This window comes from Hesperophylax consimilis, chromosome 4 (assembly GCF_061612785.1).
Source record: "Hesperophylax consimilis isolate HC1 chromosome 4, BYU_Hcon_1.0, whole genome shotgun sequence".
NCBI lineage: Eukaryota > Metazoa > Arthropoda > Insecta > Trichoptera > Limnephilidae > Hesperophylax > Hesperophylax consimilis.
The window spans coordinates 6,678,871-6,696,441 of record NC_142839.1 but is presented as its reverse complement, the minus strand read 5'-3'; the positions used below and the strand labels follow the sequence as shown (position 1 = coordinate 6,696,441).

General features: G+C 37.0%; 1 protein-coding gene across 3 annotated transcripts in view; it reads left to right on the top strand.

Moving 5' to 3' along the window:
* LOC149424110 (NFX1-type zinc finger-containing protein 1-like) overlaps positions 1–13,921 on the top strand; it is a 79,639-nt gene extending 65,718 nt beyond the window's left edge. The window contains exons 25-26 of one of the 3 annotated variants that reach the window (XR_016305774.1): positions 627–1,362; positions 11,919–12,055. Coding sequence is in view for 2 of the 3 variants with exons in the window: in XM_089651286.1 (XP_089507412.1) it covers positions 11,919–12,655 (737 nt within the window). In the remaining variant the exon portion in view is untranslated. Of the gene's footprint in view, positions 1–626; positions 3,548–11,918 lie in introns of those variants that run through there. The other 2 variants (XM_089651286.1, XM_089651287.1) reach the window with 2 other exon arrangements.
* The last annotated feature ends 3,650 nt before the right edge of the window (positions 13,922–17,571 follow it).

The following is a 17,571-nucleotide window of genomic DNA, read 5'->3' as shown; positions in this document are numbered from 1 at the left end:
AAAATACAAATCCAAATTTACATGGACATCTATTCTGTTTGAAACTTTAATCAGTTAGCCGAGGTAAATCCCCGTATAACTTAGTGTACGCGACCGATACATCTGTAAGTTTCGCTAGGCGGAATTGTAAACAGCGAGGTTGCACATTTGTGTACCTCACCGATATAGCTGTTAGTTCCGCTAGGCAGAACTAGAAACAGCGAGGTTGTACGTTTGTGTACCCGACCGATTAGCTGTAAGTTCCGTTAGGCAGAATTGGAAACAGGTTGTACCTAGTTTAGGCCAAATTATAGATAACGGTAGCTATCGTAAGTGAGGTATTAAACTAGTTTGAATTAGTCCCGGGTCGGTTGTAAACTACCCAATCATTGTAATCTGTTCACGAAGCACCAATGACCGTTCGGGTTACTTTTGACCATGAGTGTATGAATTCTGTAGACCGGGTATCTTGAATCATGTTCTCTCGACAGACAAATAGAGATTCCTGATATCTAAAACAGGCTTTTATTTACCTACTACCTGCTTACATCAATGGGTATTTTGAGTCACCCGTGTCCTCTAAAAGCCAACTCTAGTTTGAATACCTATTTTATTACTTATCAACGAGTGTGCGTTTGTAATTTCAGTGCCACTGTGGAATCTTCAGTTACAGAATCTTAAGAAGTCCGTGAACTCAAACATGGCGCTAGCCAAGGGAAAACAAGTGATGAAACTCAGTGCCTTGGATTTAAACAAACTCACCTTCACATTTGATGTACTGAAGAAACTCATGGACGTTTACTGTAAACTGAAAAACTGTAATTCGGAGATAGTAAATATCCAGATGAAAATAATATTGAAGTCTATTGAGCAAAAAGGAACCAAAATTACGGAACAACAGTCCGGCGAAATGAATAACGAGATATCGAGGTTGGAAAGGATCATTGATTTAATGAACTTTGAAAATAGCACCGAGTTCAAGATGTATCGCAGCCAAATTGAGAAAGATGTAATAAATCTAAAGAAACGTGTCATTTATTCTTTTGAACCATATGATGAGAAAACAAGTGAAGCAGTTGTTGTACAAATTAACACTCTCAGACGGAGAGTAGCTATGGCACCGTTAACAGCGAGTGAGAGGAGCATTATTGTCAAGGCCATGGGATTCTCACAGGGCCACTGGTACACATGCTCCAAAGGGCATCCGTATTGCATTGCTGATTGTGGGCAAGCGATGCAGTTAAGCAAATGTCCTGAATGTGGAGAAGTAATCGGAGGAACGCATCACTCATTGGTTTCCTCCAGTCGTCAAGCCAATTTCTGAATTGAGGGAAACGGCCTGATCAGATGTATTCAACATGGGCTGGTCAACTACTAATCTTAGTACGTAAAAGACTTTACATGTGCACAATTTGAATGGTGTTTGTAACTTCAAGTTTCTTATGCAATATGTTTTATAACTTCTTATTCTTTTGTTTTCTTTTTTGTGTGTTTGAAAGAAGTAACTATTATATGCACTACTGTTTTTTCTAGTGCTTGTGTTATATTATTATAAGAGATATTGAAAGAAGGGTAAATGCAGGTAACTCCATTAACCCATTGGCCTCAAACGACGCCGTCCCGGCGGCTCTGGTGTCGTCGGCTTAAAAACGAAAAAGGGATACATTATTGACATCTGTGTTTAAAATTTTAAATGCCAATCGCTCTGTAGATAGTTAAGCATTCATTTCGTAGTAATTGGCAGGACTCCGTTGGTACAGTTTTTTCCTGATATTTACGATTGAAATTTTGTTATATTTCAGCGTCATTGAATTTTTTTTTAAATAGCGTGTGGTTCGGGAATTGACAAGCTTGTTCGTAAAATGCGTGGTGGGCGGCTAACATCAGCCCAAATTGAAATAAAATATATTATGGTCATAAGTATGATTAATGTAAAACTTTTCTTAATCCAATTATAAAAAAAAAGAAAAAAAAAATGGTTTTTATAAAAAAAATATTTTTATATCCTCGTTTAATCATATTATTATTATTTTTTTAAAAACTGCATATATTTTTTGCATACCTTAATTCAATGAACGAGTAAATTTAAAAAAATTGTTTCGTTTGCATGTTTAGTTATGTATTAGTATTAAAAGTTATGTAAGATTTAGTACACCACTGCAGATTTAAAACTTCGGTACAAAACAATTCGGAGGCCAATGGGTTAATAGAGGACTGAACGCAGTTGGCGCTAACAAAAAATTGTCCAAAGAAGCTTCGAAATGGAGTGCTGGTACTTACCCTGATGTACAGAAGTGAGGCATGGAACTGGGAGAGAAATGATGAAAGTAGACTGAATGCTGTAGAAATGAGATCCCTGAGGCCTATGTGTGGTAAAACCATGTATGATCGTGTGAGAAATGTGGAGATCCGCAAAGAGTGCAAGGCTGATGTAAGCGTAATGAGTAAGATTGGGACACACGCAGATGGTTTGTGCATATAGAGCGAATGAGCGAAGAAAGGAGTGTAAGGAGAATATATGTTGCAAATGTGAATGGTAGCAGAAGTCGTGGATGCCCAAGGAAGACATGGCACGACCGAGTGAATCAGATACTTGAGTCGGGCCATGTCAAGAGTCAGAACAATAGAAGAGTATGTATGAGACGATGTATGAATGTGAATGAGGCAAGGAGTGTGTGCCAAGACCGAGTTGTTTGGCGGTCCGTCCTCTCTGCCTACCCCTGTGGGGAAACGGCGAGATGGTTAGTTAGTTAGTTTTTTGTGTTATATTATTTTAATGTTTATTTTACGTGCTTTACCTTATGTTTAAACACACTGATCTATTTCAACATTTTTGAATTTAATAATTATACATTCACACTTGTTCTATTCTATTTCGATCAAAGAAGCTCTATTCTATGGTTGGTTGTTGATTCTATATATAGAATAGAAAGAAGCTTAAAGCTCATTTGACATTGAGTTTCTATTTCTATTGGGTGATCTTTGGCGTAGAAAGTCTGATCCCACTGATCTATATCATAGGTGGGAATGAGCCATTATTCTATTATATTTTCAATTACTTTAATTTTTAAATAATATAAAAATAATTTAAATATGTTAACATTTATTCTATAGAATTTTAAAGTAAAGATGTGTAGACTGTAGACCTAACACCGTGTTTGTGACTAAAAAGTCTAAATACTAAGATTGAAAAAAACTGCATTATTGAATAGATTTAGTTAAGTGGGACAGGTTAAAAAATCTTATTTTTCTTTTCTTAATTACTTTAATACACTCTTGTATCAAAAATGTGCGATGAAAGGAAAATATTTTCGTGAACTCATTCTTGCAGTCTGTTTGAATACTAATGATTTTATTGCCTATAAATAGGTACTGTATAATACAAGTTTTAATAAAAAGTTTTTTTTTAAATTATGTTTTTCTTTTATATGGAAGGATTTACTATGCGGTGAAAGTCGATCAGAAAACAGTTATTGCGCCAGAAATGTCCGTTACCATAGTTGAGCATAATCTTGGGCCTTGTTGACCTTTAATAACATGATTATTAAATAAACATGACTATTACTTGAACACGATCATTAAATAAATGCACAATTTTAAAGATGAACACAATTGTTATTATTTTTGGGTACAATCAATTTGCAAGTTTGATACGTATTTATAGCAGTTCGACAATACAGTAGAACCCCGTCAATTCGAACCCCACCATCATATTTTTACGAATTAACATCAAATATCTGAATTTAAAAGATCGGCCGCGACGGAAATCGGCCGCGCATTCTCGATTTACACAGAAATATATTGTATTTTTACGAATTTATTTTGAATATCTGAATTTAAAGAGCCGGCTGCGAATTCTCGATTTACGCCTTAATATATCGTATTTTTACGAATTTAAATTCAGATATTCGAAATAAAGGGCCGCCCGCTATGGAAATCTACCGCGAAATCTCGTTTTACGCGGAAATATATCGCTTTTTTACAAATTTATTGCGAATATCTGAATTTAAAGGGCCGGCCGCTACGGTAATCGGCCACGAAAATAAAGAAATAATTGGTATTAATACGAGTTTACTCCTAAAATACCACCCGGATTTGAAGAGGCGGCGGAGAAAATCGATTTTCGCATCTTTTTTTTTTCTTCATAAAATTTCGAATTACAGGGAATTTGTTAATTTGATTTTTGATGTCCCGTGGATTTCGAATTAACGAGGTTCTACTGTAGTAATATATTTAAGCAACCACTTCATGGGTTTATTGAAGAACTGGGTTACACCTGTATCTTTCCTCCCAAAGGAACCTTCAAGTACCGATGTGCTATTTTAGTTACTTAGTACATACCGGCGTTGATTTTCATGTTCCGTGAAGGTTCTATCCAAGTTTTGTTACCATTTCAGTTTTGTGAAGCAACTGGTCAATAATGATATAATAATAGAACCTTCACAGAACTTAAAAATCATCTTTGAAATTTGATGAATTGTTCTAATTCTGTGAAAACAACCCGTCCTAGACTACACAAATTCTAATTAAACCCTGGAAAACATCTATAAAAACATTTTTTTCTTATAGCTAAATAACATTTTTTTAAATATCATAATTGAAAAACATGAATAACCAGCCGTTTTCAAAAAAAATCACAAGCCATCTAAATAGGTATATTCAAGCAGTTACAAATAGTCTTTGCAAACAGGCGTGTTAGTATGTTTGGTACAAATGTCACATGTGTATGCAGTCATGCGTTTTATTTCGAGGAACAGATATGACACAGCTTTTTCGGTTATTTACCCCCACTTCAATAACTTCTCTTAGATTTTCTGGTGCATCTGGTCCAAGAACTCTTTTTATCGACGAGCGCAATTCTCGTGGAAGGCATACATGTTAGTATCGTTTTTGAGTGACAGAACCACTATCAATATCATTTGGCCTTGCCCGTTTCGTGCCTGAAGATCCAGGCTGATGCATTTTGACATTGTAAATAAATGAGAAAAAAATATTATGTAAGTACCGACAGTTCATTGGCGATCTTATAAAAGTCATAACATACCGATTATGCACGCGCCAATACTACCACTCTCCATGAACGCTTTCGGGTAGCTGCTGGAGGGGTAGAGAGAAGCACGGAGTAATACAACTATGCTAACATATGTAACTCGGAAACCCGAACGGTCGAGGTGTCTGTCAGACCACACGTCGGTACTTATAGGATATCCCTTGGTTTTATAAAATGGTTTCAATGAATATTTTCTCCGTCTGGGTTAGCAGATCTCTGAAGCAGACGATTATTTTTTTTTTTTTTTTTTTTATAGTCGGAGTCGGTTTACTTACGTTCCCCGCAAGCACTTAGGCCATAGGCCCATTGTACTATCTCCCATTTTACCTCATTCCCTTGCCAGTAACCCGGTCCCTTTTATGAAGTTCACCAGGGCTGTCATTGGATATGTGGCGATGTCTTCTGGTTCCACACTGTGTCTTCCCAGGTATCTGAGCCTTATTCCCAGCAGAGCGGGACATTGGCACCATAGGTGAATTGGAGTCTCTTCCTCCTCTTCACATTTCCTACAGATGTTGGTGTTTTCCACTCCCAACAGTTGCATGTGTCTCCTGAGATGGCAGTGTCCCGTTAATAGTCCTACCAGTTCCCTCAGTGAGTTTCTGTCCATATCGAGTAGTTGCCTGGTTCGGTTAGGGTCCGGTCCGTTTATGAGTACTTTAGATTGCCTCATTCCGGGTGCCTTCTTCCATTCCTTCCAGTGTTGGGATTTGACCCACCTCTTGATATGTAGTTTGGTGTGGCAAGCTGCTACTCCTACGGCCGGCTCAGATCCCGCAAGTGGTGCTTTCGCCCCTTTCCTTGCTAGTTCGTCAGCCCGCTCGTTGCCCTCAATACCTTTATGTCCTGGTACCCAGAGCAGGGTTACTTTATTGATGGTCGCCAGTTCTATTAGGATAGTCCTGCATTCCATCACCAGTCTGGAGTCGCATCGGTTACTTTCCAGTGCCATTAAGGCCGCCTGGCTATCCGAACATATGTTTATGTTCTTATTTCTGTACCCGATACTCATATTCTCCTGTGCGCAGGCTAAGATGGCTTTCATCTCAGCTTGAAACACAGTGCAGTGCATTCCTAGAGGTATACTGAGTTCCCTCTTAGATCCCTGTAGACAGACCCCGGCCCCTGTTCCTTCCTCCATCTTGGACCCGTCTGTGAACCAGATTAGTTCCTGTTTGGAGTTTGGACCTGGGACCGAGTCCCATTCCTCCCTTGTGGGGTACGTCACTTTAAACAGCTGTCCGAAGAAGTATTCGGCTTGCTTGCCGTCCTGCTTCATCCCAGCCGTCGGACTAATTGCCCTCAGTCTTATTCCTATCTCCGTGTGACTGTTTCTGGGCAACTCTCCTCTCCATTGGCCATTGCAATGTAACCTGTAGGCTGCCGCCATCGCCGCCCCCTCTATTTCTATGTTTAGTGGGGGTAGGTTCAGCAGCACTCCCATGGCTAGTATTGGAGTGGTTCTCATGGCTCCTGTGATGCTTCTGCATGCAAGTCCCTGTATGTGATTGAGTGTGACCATCACTGTTTTCAGTGTTGTTCTCCTCCACCAGACCAGGGCTGCGTGCATGATCCTTGGTTTTACAACGGCTGTGTAAAGCCATTGCATCATTTTAGGTTTGAGACCCCACGTTCTGCCGCAGATTCGCCTAGTTGCCCACATCAGAGCACAGGCCTTTCTGCCTACAGTTTCCACCTGGTTTTTCCAGCTCAGTTTGGCATCTATGATGACTCCGAGGTACTTAACCGTGTCAGAGGGTTCTAATTCCTTTCCATAGAAGGTTGGATTGCTCCATCCTTCTAGTTTCCTTTTACGCGTAAAGATTACTAGTTCTGTCTTGTCTGGGTTGACTGACAGTCCTGTTTCTTCACACCATTCTTCCACTGTTGCCAGTGTTGACTGTATAAGGCCTCGGGTTGTGTCTGCATCCCAACACCTTATTATGGTTGCAATGTCATCCGCATACCCTTGCGTATATAGGCCCCTGTTGTTGAGTTTCTGGATGAGGTTGTCCACCACCAGGCTCCACAGCAAGGGTGATAAGACCCCTCCCTGTGGACACCCTCGTGTCACCAGCACTTTGATGCTTACCTCACCCCTTGTCACCGTAAGTATCCGGCCTGAGAGCATGTTCCTCAGCCACCTTCTGGTGGTTTTGTCGAGTCCATGTCTTTCTGCCGCTTCATCAATGGATTTAATAGTGGTGCAGTTAAATGCTCCCTCTATATCCAGGAATAGCCCTACCGCCAGTTCCCCAGTCGCATGTGCCTGCTCCAGTTTGTACACCAACCTGTGCAGTGCCGCGTCGACTGACTTACCTGCTTGGTAAGCAAACTGTAACTCGTGGAGGGGCTTCTCTTTCAGTGCCCCGTCCCTTATGTGCCTGTCCATTAGCCTCTCCATTGTCTTCAAAAGAAATGAGGTGAGGCTAATTGGGCGGAATGCACCTGGTTGGTCGTAGTCAGCTCTCCCCGGTTTGGGTATGAACACTACCCTTGTCTTCCGCCATGGTATGGGGATGTATCCGAGGGCACAGCATGCCCTCAGGATCTTCGTCACCGGAAGTAGGATTGCATCTAGGCCCCTCTGTAGAAGTGCCGGAAAGATTCCATCCTCTCCTGCGCTTTTAAAAGGGTCAAACCCTCTGATTGCCCATTTAACTCTGGAGGGAGTAACTATTTTAGCCGCAGTGTCCCAGTCCTTACCTTCCCGTGTAACTCGGGCTGGTGGTGGACCGGTATCATCTGCTTCTAACTTTTTGTAGCCGGGAAAATGTTTCCCCAGCAGTACCTCCAACTCCTCCTCCCAACTGTTGGTATATCCTCCATCAGCTTTTTTGAATGGGCCTTTTGCTGCCCCTGGGTCTTTTGCAAGAATTTTTTGGATTCTTGCAGTCTGTGGGATGGTTTCCACCTCCCCACAGTATTTCTCCAAGCAGACGATTAACAAAGCATCTCTTGGATCAGATCAGCCAGAGGTTGCCGAAGTTAGGTAACTTAACTTTCTAGAGCAAAGCATGACCTTTTATCGGTCACAGCTGTAACATACTTCCAGGGATCCTGACTGTAAGCAAGAGCGGCGGGGTGAAATAACGAACCAGTAGCGTCTGTAATCGACCAGCTAGGTCTTTTATACAGACTGTATGATAGGGGGCCGGTCAGTCCGTAGTTAGCCGCTAGGTCCGGGGTAGAAATCTGTTTTACCCTTGCTCGGGTCGGTACAGGAATCTACTTTTATCCTTGCTCCGGTCGGTACAGGAATCTGCTTTTATCATTGCTCTGGTCGGTACAGGAATCTGCTTTATTCTTGCTCAGTTTGGGGCCGGGATCTGCTTTACCCTCGGTGCGGGAGGAGGCAGGCAGAGGCCATCCAGGGGGAAGTCAAGTCAAAGAAGATCCTAGTTGAGATCCAGAAAGAAGCAGTCAGGAAGAGCAGGAGTAGAGTAGCTGGTGGCGGTCCAAGGCATAGAGAGACGTGCTGAAGGCTGGCGCGCCGCATTTATTGCGCAATCCCCCTCTCCTCCCGACTTTGGGGAGGGCGGGGTCAACGCGCTGCCTTCATTTGCGGGATGTTGGTGGTCCGCGGGCTGTGACGTCCACTAAGATTTAATTAGCGGAGGTCACAACCTTTAGAATTACTCTACTCTTTATGCTCTTTTAATCGATCCTAACCACTCCTCTCTGGCATTTTTATTTATCAATAAATTGTACATATATTCATACACTGTGGGGGTCCCCGGCCCAACATATTCAGGGAAAATCTTATTTCATTTTCTTAATTCTAAATTAACACACATTTTTATAACCCGGCGTGCGCCAATAAATTTTATTTGATTAATTTGTGTTATTTCACAATTAATTAATTAAAATAATATATAGTATATTTGCGGCACGTTCCAGAGTGGAAGATACTACCAGTATCGCCCTGGTGTAAGACCACCATTCAGAATTGAAACGTTGCTCCAAATGGCTTTAGCCGTGTTTAGTGACTAGATCTGAATAGCCAGGTACTTCCCCACCTTCCTCTTTCCCTTCCCCACTTACCTTCAGCCTCACAACATCCCCCAATTGGGGATGCCATAGTCTCACTGGCTCCAGACGGGAGCAGTTGGGACTCTTGTGAGGTATTCACTATAAAAAAAAAAAAAAAAAAAAAACTAATTATGCTAAGGAGAGTCCGGCCGTTTTATCAATGTCTTTTATTTCGTAATATCTACGGCCGAACTCTCTAAAACCTAATCTAAATATTTCCATAAATCGTAAGTTCAAAATATTGTCCCGTACAGAGTTGCTTAGGGGCGCGTTGATTGGTTCCGGGCGGTCGCCTGGGCCAGCCGGCGCCCGCGGTGTGGGGAAGCGACGCGGGGGCGAGCGGGACTGGAGGTATCGAAGCTCAACGTAAGTTCTAAAACTACGCTCCCGCTCGGTGCTTCGACCATTATGCAATGGCGGCTGCCGGGAGCGGTACACACCGTCCGGTACAGCGTCCCTCGCCCCAATTAGTAAGAGACCAAGCGATGTGGGAATAAAAAAGTATTCAAGATCTAAGAACTAAGCAATGAACGTTCGGAATTAGCATAATAGCCAGATGGTTTGTCATACATTAAAATAATATCCTACAATATTTATAAGATGGTTATAGACATAAGGTCACTAAGACTGGGTTGTTTTATTTTTTAACCATGGTTTAATCAAATGTATATTTAACGCAAACCTCAGGCTGCCGCGCAGAAAAGTAAAATCTGAATGTAAGGTGTGGGTTTACAGAGTCCATTGTGCGACTTATCGGTGCGGCGCACAGTGGGCTGAAAATCGCCTTTCATAGACATAGAGACTTGAATTTTCAAGGGTATTTTTTTTGCTAGAAATGGATTCTGCTGATCATTACTACGCTATAAAATGTCGTACGAAGCAATTGCGTGTACAAATGAAGGAGTTATAATTTTTTTAAGAAAAATTTGTATGGCGCTGACATTAAAAATGAGGCTATCTCTGGAATCATAAGGTTGGCCGTTCTATCTTTACACACAGATAATACTACTATTTATTTGTATTTTTTTGACATACTTCATATTGTGGCGCAAGGTGCGATTATTTTTTTAAAAATCCTAAAGTAGAAAAAAAATCTTTTTTTTGTTGATGAATCATTTTAATGCTTAAATGCTTTACATATGAGTATGCTTTGTCTAGTTTACAATATTTTATTTACACTGCAAGCCAAAACACTGTGCACAGTGGGCTGAAAATCGCCTTTCATAGACATAGAGACAATTTTCAAGTGTATTTTTTTTGGCTAGAAATGGATTCTGCTGATCATTAATATGCTATAAAATTTTGTATGAAGGAATTGCGTGTACAAATGAAGGAGTCATCATTTTTTTAAGAAAAATTTGTATGGAACTGACATTAAAAATGAGGCTATCTCTGGAATCATAAGGTTGACCATTATATCCTTACACACAAATATACTACTATTTATTTGTATTTTTTTGACATACTTTGTACTGTGGCGAAACTTGTGATTTTTTTTTAAAAAATCCTCAAAGTTGAAAAAAATACTTTTTTATGTTGAAGATTCATTTTAATGCTTAAATGCTTTACATATGAGTATGCTTTGTCAAGTTTACAATATGTTATTTACACTGCAAGCCTAAAAGCATTTAAGCATTAAAATGAATCATCAACATTAAAAAGGGTTTTTTTCAACATTGAGGATTTTTAAAAAAATAATCGCACCTTGCGCCACAATATGAAGTATGTCAAAAAAATACAAATAAATAGTAGTATTATCTGTGTGTAAAGATAGAACGGCCAACCTTATGATTCCAGAGATAGCCTCATTTTTAATGTCAGCGCCATACAAATTTTTCTTAAAAAAATTATAACTCCTTCATTTGTACACGCAATTGCTTCGTACGACATTTTATAGCATAGTAATGATCAGCAGAATCCATTTCTAGCAAAAAAAATACCCTTGAAAATTCAAGTCTCTATGTCTATGAAAGGCGATTTTCAGCCCACTGTGCGGCGGCCCATCACGCCGTTTACACAGGGATAGGCAGAGAGGACGGACTGCCAAACAACTCGGTCTTGACATACACTCCTTGCCTCATTTACATTCATACATCGTCTCTTCAGCCAACTAGTATAACTTATAAAACTTATAACAGCGTAATCATTTCCTATATTCAGTGAATTATTTTATTGATATTTTTTTAAAATTATAAATTCCGAATGTGCATATCGTTACCTTAATTCTAGTAGGATTGAAGTAAAATTTGTCAAATTTACAAGAGAAGGAATAAACTGTACGATCATAACCTTTATTTGTTAACTTTATAAGAGAAGGTATAAACTGTATGATCATTATCTTTATTTGTCAACTTTACATAATCCTTATTTATCAAAAAAAAATTGTTATATGCTATTAGAATTAAGGTAACGACGTTACCTTTGTTTTGGGATTAATTTTTTTTTATTTTACCACGGTGTTTGGTACCAATCTCACCGATCTTATTTGTCTCATTCTCATAAGATTTCTCTCATCATTTATTAGGAGTGTAATTTTAATCAAACATCGAAATTATATTTTATTTATGTATTAAACGCATTTGAAAGTTACACAAGATAACATAGTTTTGTATTTCTGGAAACGAACGACAAAAGGTATATTGAATATTAATGCGGGTTTAAGTTTTCCACAAGGCACCTTTATTTACAACAAATGAAGGTGTTATTTAGTCGTAATTAGTTCATTTAGTTGTAATTTCTTGCTCTCAGCATCGATGTTGCAACAGTAATCTTCTTTTGTGTAATTTTCTGATACTTGTTTGGATTTAATTATTATTGTGGTATGTTAATATAAAAATAAGTTCATTTTTAATTTCAGTGCCACTCTGGACTCTTCAGCTACAGAATCTTAAGAAGTCTGTGATATCAAACATGGCGCTGGCCAAGGGAAGACAAGTGATGAAACTCAGTGCCTTGGATTTAAACAAACTCGCTTTCACATTTGATGTACTGAAGAAACTCATGGACGTTTACTGTAAACTGAAAAACTGCGATTCGGAGATAGTAAATCTCCAGATGAAAATTATATTGAAGTCTATTGAGCAAAAAGGAACCAAAATTACAGAACAACAGTCTGGCGAAATGAATAATGAGATATCGAGATTGGAAAGGATTATTGATTTGCTGAACCTTGAAAATAGCAACGAGTTCAAAATGTATCGCAGCAAAATCGAGAGAGATTTAATAAATTTGAAAAAGTTGGTCATTTATTCTTTTGAACCATTTGATGAGAAAACAAGTGAGTCAGTTGTTGTACAAATTAACACTCTTAGACAGAGAGTAGCTATGGTACCGTTAACAGCTAGTGAGAGGAGTATTATTGTCAAGGCCATGGGCTTCTCACAGGGCCACTGGTTCATGTGCTCCAAAGGGCATCCATATTGTATTGCTGATTGTGGTGGGGCAATGGTGGAGAGCAAATGTCCTGAATGCGGAGAAGTCATCGGAGGAACTAATCACACGTTGGCTGCTACCAACCGTGTGGCCACATTTATGGATGGAGCCAGACATGGCGCATGGTCTGACGCTGCCAATATGGCCAATTATCAATTTTAATGCGTTACTCTAACGACTATTAATGTTTGACACTGGCTGGTCACTTTTTAACTGAAAAAGAGTGTTTTTATTATGTTTGTTTTTGTTCTAAATCTGAGTGACACATCCCTGCTCTTCTATGACTGAAAATACTGCACATAAAACATTCATTTTTAGATTAGTATGCACCTACAATCTACATATTGAATTATCATGTTCAAACTTTGAACTAAGGACTAAACCTGCGAGATTTATTTTTAATTTTTAATTAGTTACAGGTATGGTAACCAGAGTTGACTCGAACACAGTACTCACACAAGATGCATTGCTTGCACACAGCATGTTTCATACTTGTTATTTAAATTCATAAAAGAAAATTTAATTAAAATAAAAAAAACAACACTTTTAATGTGACATTATAAGGTTAAGGTTAAACGCGAAGTTCTTTATATTCTATGTGTTCATAGATAGCGTTAATTAATTTATTTTATTAAAATATGCTTCTTGTAAGGTATTTGCTTTCCAATATTACGACAAATTATTTGTTTGCACCCGTACATACGCAACACGAATAAACAGTTTTGTCCGTAAAAAACTCAATTCTTTCAAGAAAGGCATACAAATACAATATTGGATTGAATCATCAGTATAATATTGTATATGTATGCCTTTCTCAAAGAATTGAGTTTTTAAACAAACAAAACTATTTATCAATCCAAATTATTTCAGTACAAAAACTGATTTTGAGAATTATATTTAAATACCAACCTACACTCACCCCTCAAACAAACTATTTGCTAAAATTAGGGTTTTAGATATTCGGCAGTTATTTACTAAGACAAGCTTGTGCTACATACGGAAAAATAACTTGCTGGTGCCTCCACAACAAGTACACACCCGCTTTTCAACAAACCTGGGATGCGTGCTCCCCAAAACTAGAACCACATTCGCTCAACGACAATTCGACTTCATCGCTCCTAAAATATACAATGCTTTAAACACCGATATAAAGTCAATTAATTCTATATCCCTTTTTACTATCCGTGTACAACAGTGGCTATTTGAAAGGGAATTCCTTCTTTTAAGGAATACATGAGTTCCTGACAATGTTTAAAAAAAAAGTTTTAACTCTATAATTTCTTTAGTTTTATCTTTATTTCTATTTCTAATGTGGTTACTACAATGATGTGCATTTTTTTTGTTTTTGTTTTACCATAACAATTTTCTTTTCAGTTATACATATTTTATTATTGTTATTCTAAATATATTTGTTATATTTTATATAATTCTAAATATATTTGTTATATTAAATACTTGCAGAACTTAATAATTATATTATACTTTTAACTTAATAATAATAGAATTTATTAAATTTGATTTTTTAAATTTAAAAAAAAAATATATGTTTTATAAAATAAAACAAACACTTTGTATTTAACCACGAATATTTATTATTTTACACATCGACCGGTTTCGCTTAGACCAAGCTTCATCAGGATATAATAATAACTAAATACTAAGCAAGAGTTGTTGGTTATATATAGGTTGACACACAGAGGGAGAAAGAATATAATTAGACAAAGATAACATTATTTGAAAGCGATACAAAGGATAATCAATAAGTGGAAGGGAGACAACAATATACATGTAATTAAAAGTAAATTTACAAACAATTAATGGTAATTTTAATTACATGTATATTGTTGTCTCCCTTCCACTTATTGATTATCCTTTGTATCGCTTTCAAATAATGTTATCTTTGTCTAATTATATTCTTTCTCCCTCTGTCTGTCAACCTATATATAACCAACAACTCTGTCTTAGTATTTAGTTATTATTATATCCTGATGAAGCTTGGTCTAAGCGAAACCAGTCGATGTGTAAAATAATAAATATTCGTGGTTAAATACAAAGTGTTTGTTTTATTTTAAAAAATATAATGTCTAACCACAAAGTAATTGCATCTTATGAAAAAAAAAATATATATATGTGTTGTTATTCTTACATGAATCACGTGTGACTGCCATAATACGGGCATGAGCCTAGTGTTGTAGTTAAGAAAGTCACCAAAATTGTAAATTTTTAATATTTATAAAATAAATAAAAAATAAAATATTCATATTACGTATATTTTAAATACTTATAATATTCAGTTTTTAGAATAAATAGCATTATTTGTTTTGTATTTCAATTCAGTGTTTGTTAAAATAAATTAACCGCTTATTGCTTTTCGAGTTACGCTCGCGAGCTAAATGTGTTCCAATTTCTGCTAGCTCGAGTGACGCTCGCCGGTTTTGACTTACAGCGCTCTATTTTTAGCTAACACGAGTAACGCTCGTGAAAGTTAGCAATGTATTTTACTCTTTGAATTTGCCTGCAGTTGAGATCGGTTGTGGTTTTGAGCTGCTTATTCATATGCTTAAATTGTTATATTTTTGAAAAATGTATAAAGTTTGAATAAAACATAAAAAAACCTGATTTTTTTAAAGTACTTTTTATTAAAAAACCCTAGCCCTAATTAACCTAGTGGTTAATTTTAAGGAAGTGTTCAAATTTCGCTATTTATTCATTCTTGGACCCCTCTGTGTAATAATTATTATTCAAAATTCAGCTAATGCTTATATCATATAATATTATTTTATTTTATTTCTAATGGAACTGTAACAAGTGTTAAAAAATTAAAAATAAAATTAATAAAAAAAAACAGGCCTTGACTCATTAATAAATAAATTAATACCTACTTCAGAATGGGTCAGAATTTAAGTTGCATTTTAAGCTTGGCTTGAGAGATATTTACATTTGTCAAGTTGCTCTCTGGTAGAAGATAAAATAAGATAAGCTTACTGATACGAACACTAAACTTTAATGAAATACTGGCCCCGTATGAGTAATCTAACATTACATAGTCTGTTCGACATACGGAATAATCACAAGTTTTATTATTTCATCTGCTATCTCGAAGAAAATAATGCAAACTACAATACACATATGATATAGATTCTGTATATCCATATGTGGGGCAGAGCTGCAAGCTCTGGTCTCTAATTCACAGATAACAGGTTAAAAAAACCAGTGATGGCAAATAATGTATTTATTTTTTGTATACAGGGTGTAACAGCAAGTACCTAGATTTTAACCAGCGATTCCTAAGCATATTGGCTACTGATTGCACTGCTACACGCGCGACGGGATCAGGTGATACGCACTCGCTCTGTTACTGTGCTGCTGGAACGATACTTTGAAGAGATGCGTATCGTGTGACCCGCTAAGCTATACCAAAAAAATATTTTTTTGTTTTTGAAATTGAAAAAAAATGTAATCTGTAAGCGACAACTATATTTTTAACTCAAAATATGCCCAGGAATTGCTGGATAAAATCATTCGGGTACGTTCTGTTACACCTGTATAACATGCAACAAGTGTATACTATAACAATACCATTCACCATCCCAAAAACCAAAATCCGATTAGTGAAAGCGGGGTCTCGGTGGCCGATACATCTGCCCACCTATTGCTAGGTGGGCTGGAACGGGAGACTGGTTGAGGGAAACCTTTTGACCTCTCCAGCGGGACCCTCTCGACCAATCGCCTTGCACCACGGTGGGAGGGATGGATTCCTGGCCCTGAGGGAAAAACAAACAAACACCGCTATCCATCTTTCGTTAAATTTAATTTTTTTGGTTTAAAGTCATGGTGTCATGTTTACGCTAGCGAGAAGACTCCGTTTTGTAAACTTATTCAAAAGTATTTCATATAGATAGAATAATCTTACAGTCCAAGAACTTTTTCCATTGGAAACATTGGATGAAAATCTTAATCCACCTACACTTTTTGCATTTTTAATTTGATCTGGAAGGCATTATATATGTCGCCCCCCCTCGTAACCGTACCTATAACCTCGTAACCATAGTGAGTATGTATGGTGGTTGAATGTATGTTATTGTGTTGCCGTGTAAAGTGTGTGTGTACTTGGGACGTTTCAATGAATTCTGTATTTGTGTGTATGAGTTTATTATTTATTTTGTAAATAAGAAGACATGGATTTTATATTCATATAGTTTTCTTAGGACGGGTTGTTTCGGAGAATTTGAACAATTCATCAAATTTCAACATTCATTTTCGGGTTCTGTGAAAGTCCTATTCAAGTTCTGTTATTATATCATTACAGGCTAGTTGCTTGACACAACTGAAATAAAAACAGAACTTGAAAATAAATGTTGAAATTTGATGAATTGTTCAAATTCTCCGAAACAACCCGTCTTTAATGTCAACAGTTTTGTTTCCATTTATAATTTTTTTTTGGATGTTCTGGGTTTGAAGTGAAATAGCTTTTTGACTTTTTGTTTTGTGTTACCTTTAGTTCATTTATGTATGTTTCACATGCGTTTCCTATAATATAGACCTATTTAATTTAATTTGGTAACAGATATGACAACTGGCTAAGTAGCTAATTCAAGGGGTGATTTTATCTTTAAATATCTTGAATATGCTGTTTAAATGTTAAGTGCTTATCAATCCACAGCCCAAGATATTTCTACTGCATCAGGATTTGCAGGTTGTTATTTTCAATTTTTAAGGGTACATGAGGAATGATATTATGGGTCGAGCTTAAAATCATGTATCCTGATTTTGTTACATTCAAAGTTAGTATATATATATATATATATTATTTTTTTTTCATGTAAGTAAATTATTTATTTATTTATTTATTTATTAACGCCGATTATAGCGGCTTTTACAAAAGAATAACAATTGTTTTACTTATTATAAATACAGAATATACATAGATAAAAAAAAATATAAATACAAAATACATAAAAGAGAACAATAGAAATGGTTATTATAAATACAATGCAACAATGTGTATATATAAATATATAAACAATTAATTTACAATAAATCCCGGATAAACTAATACTTTAAAACTGTATTTGGTT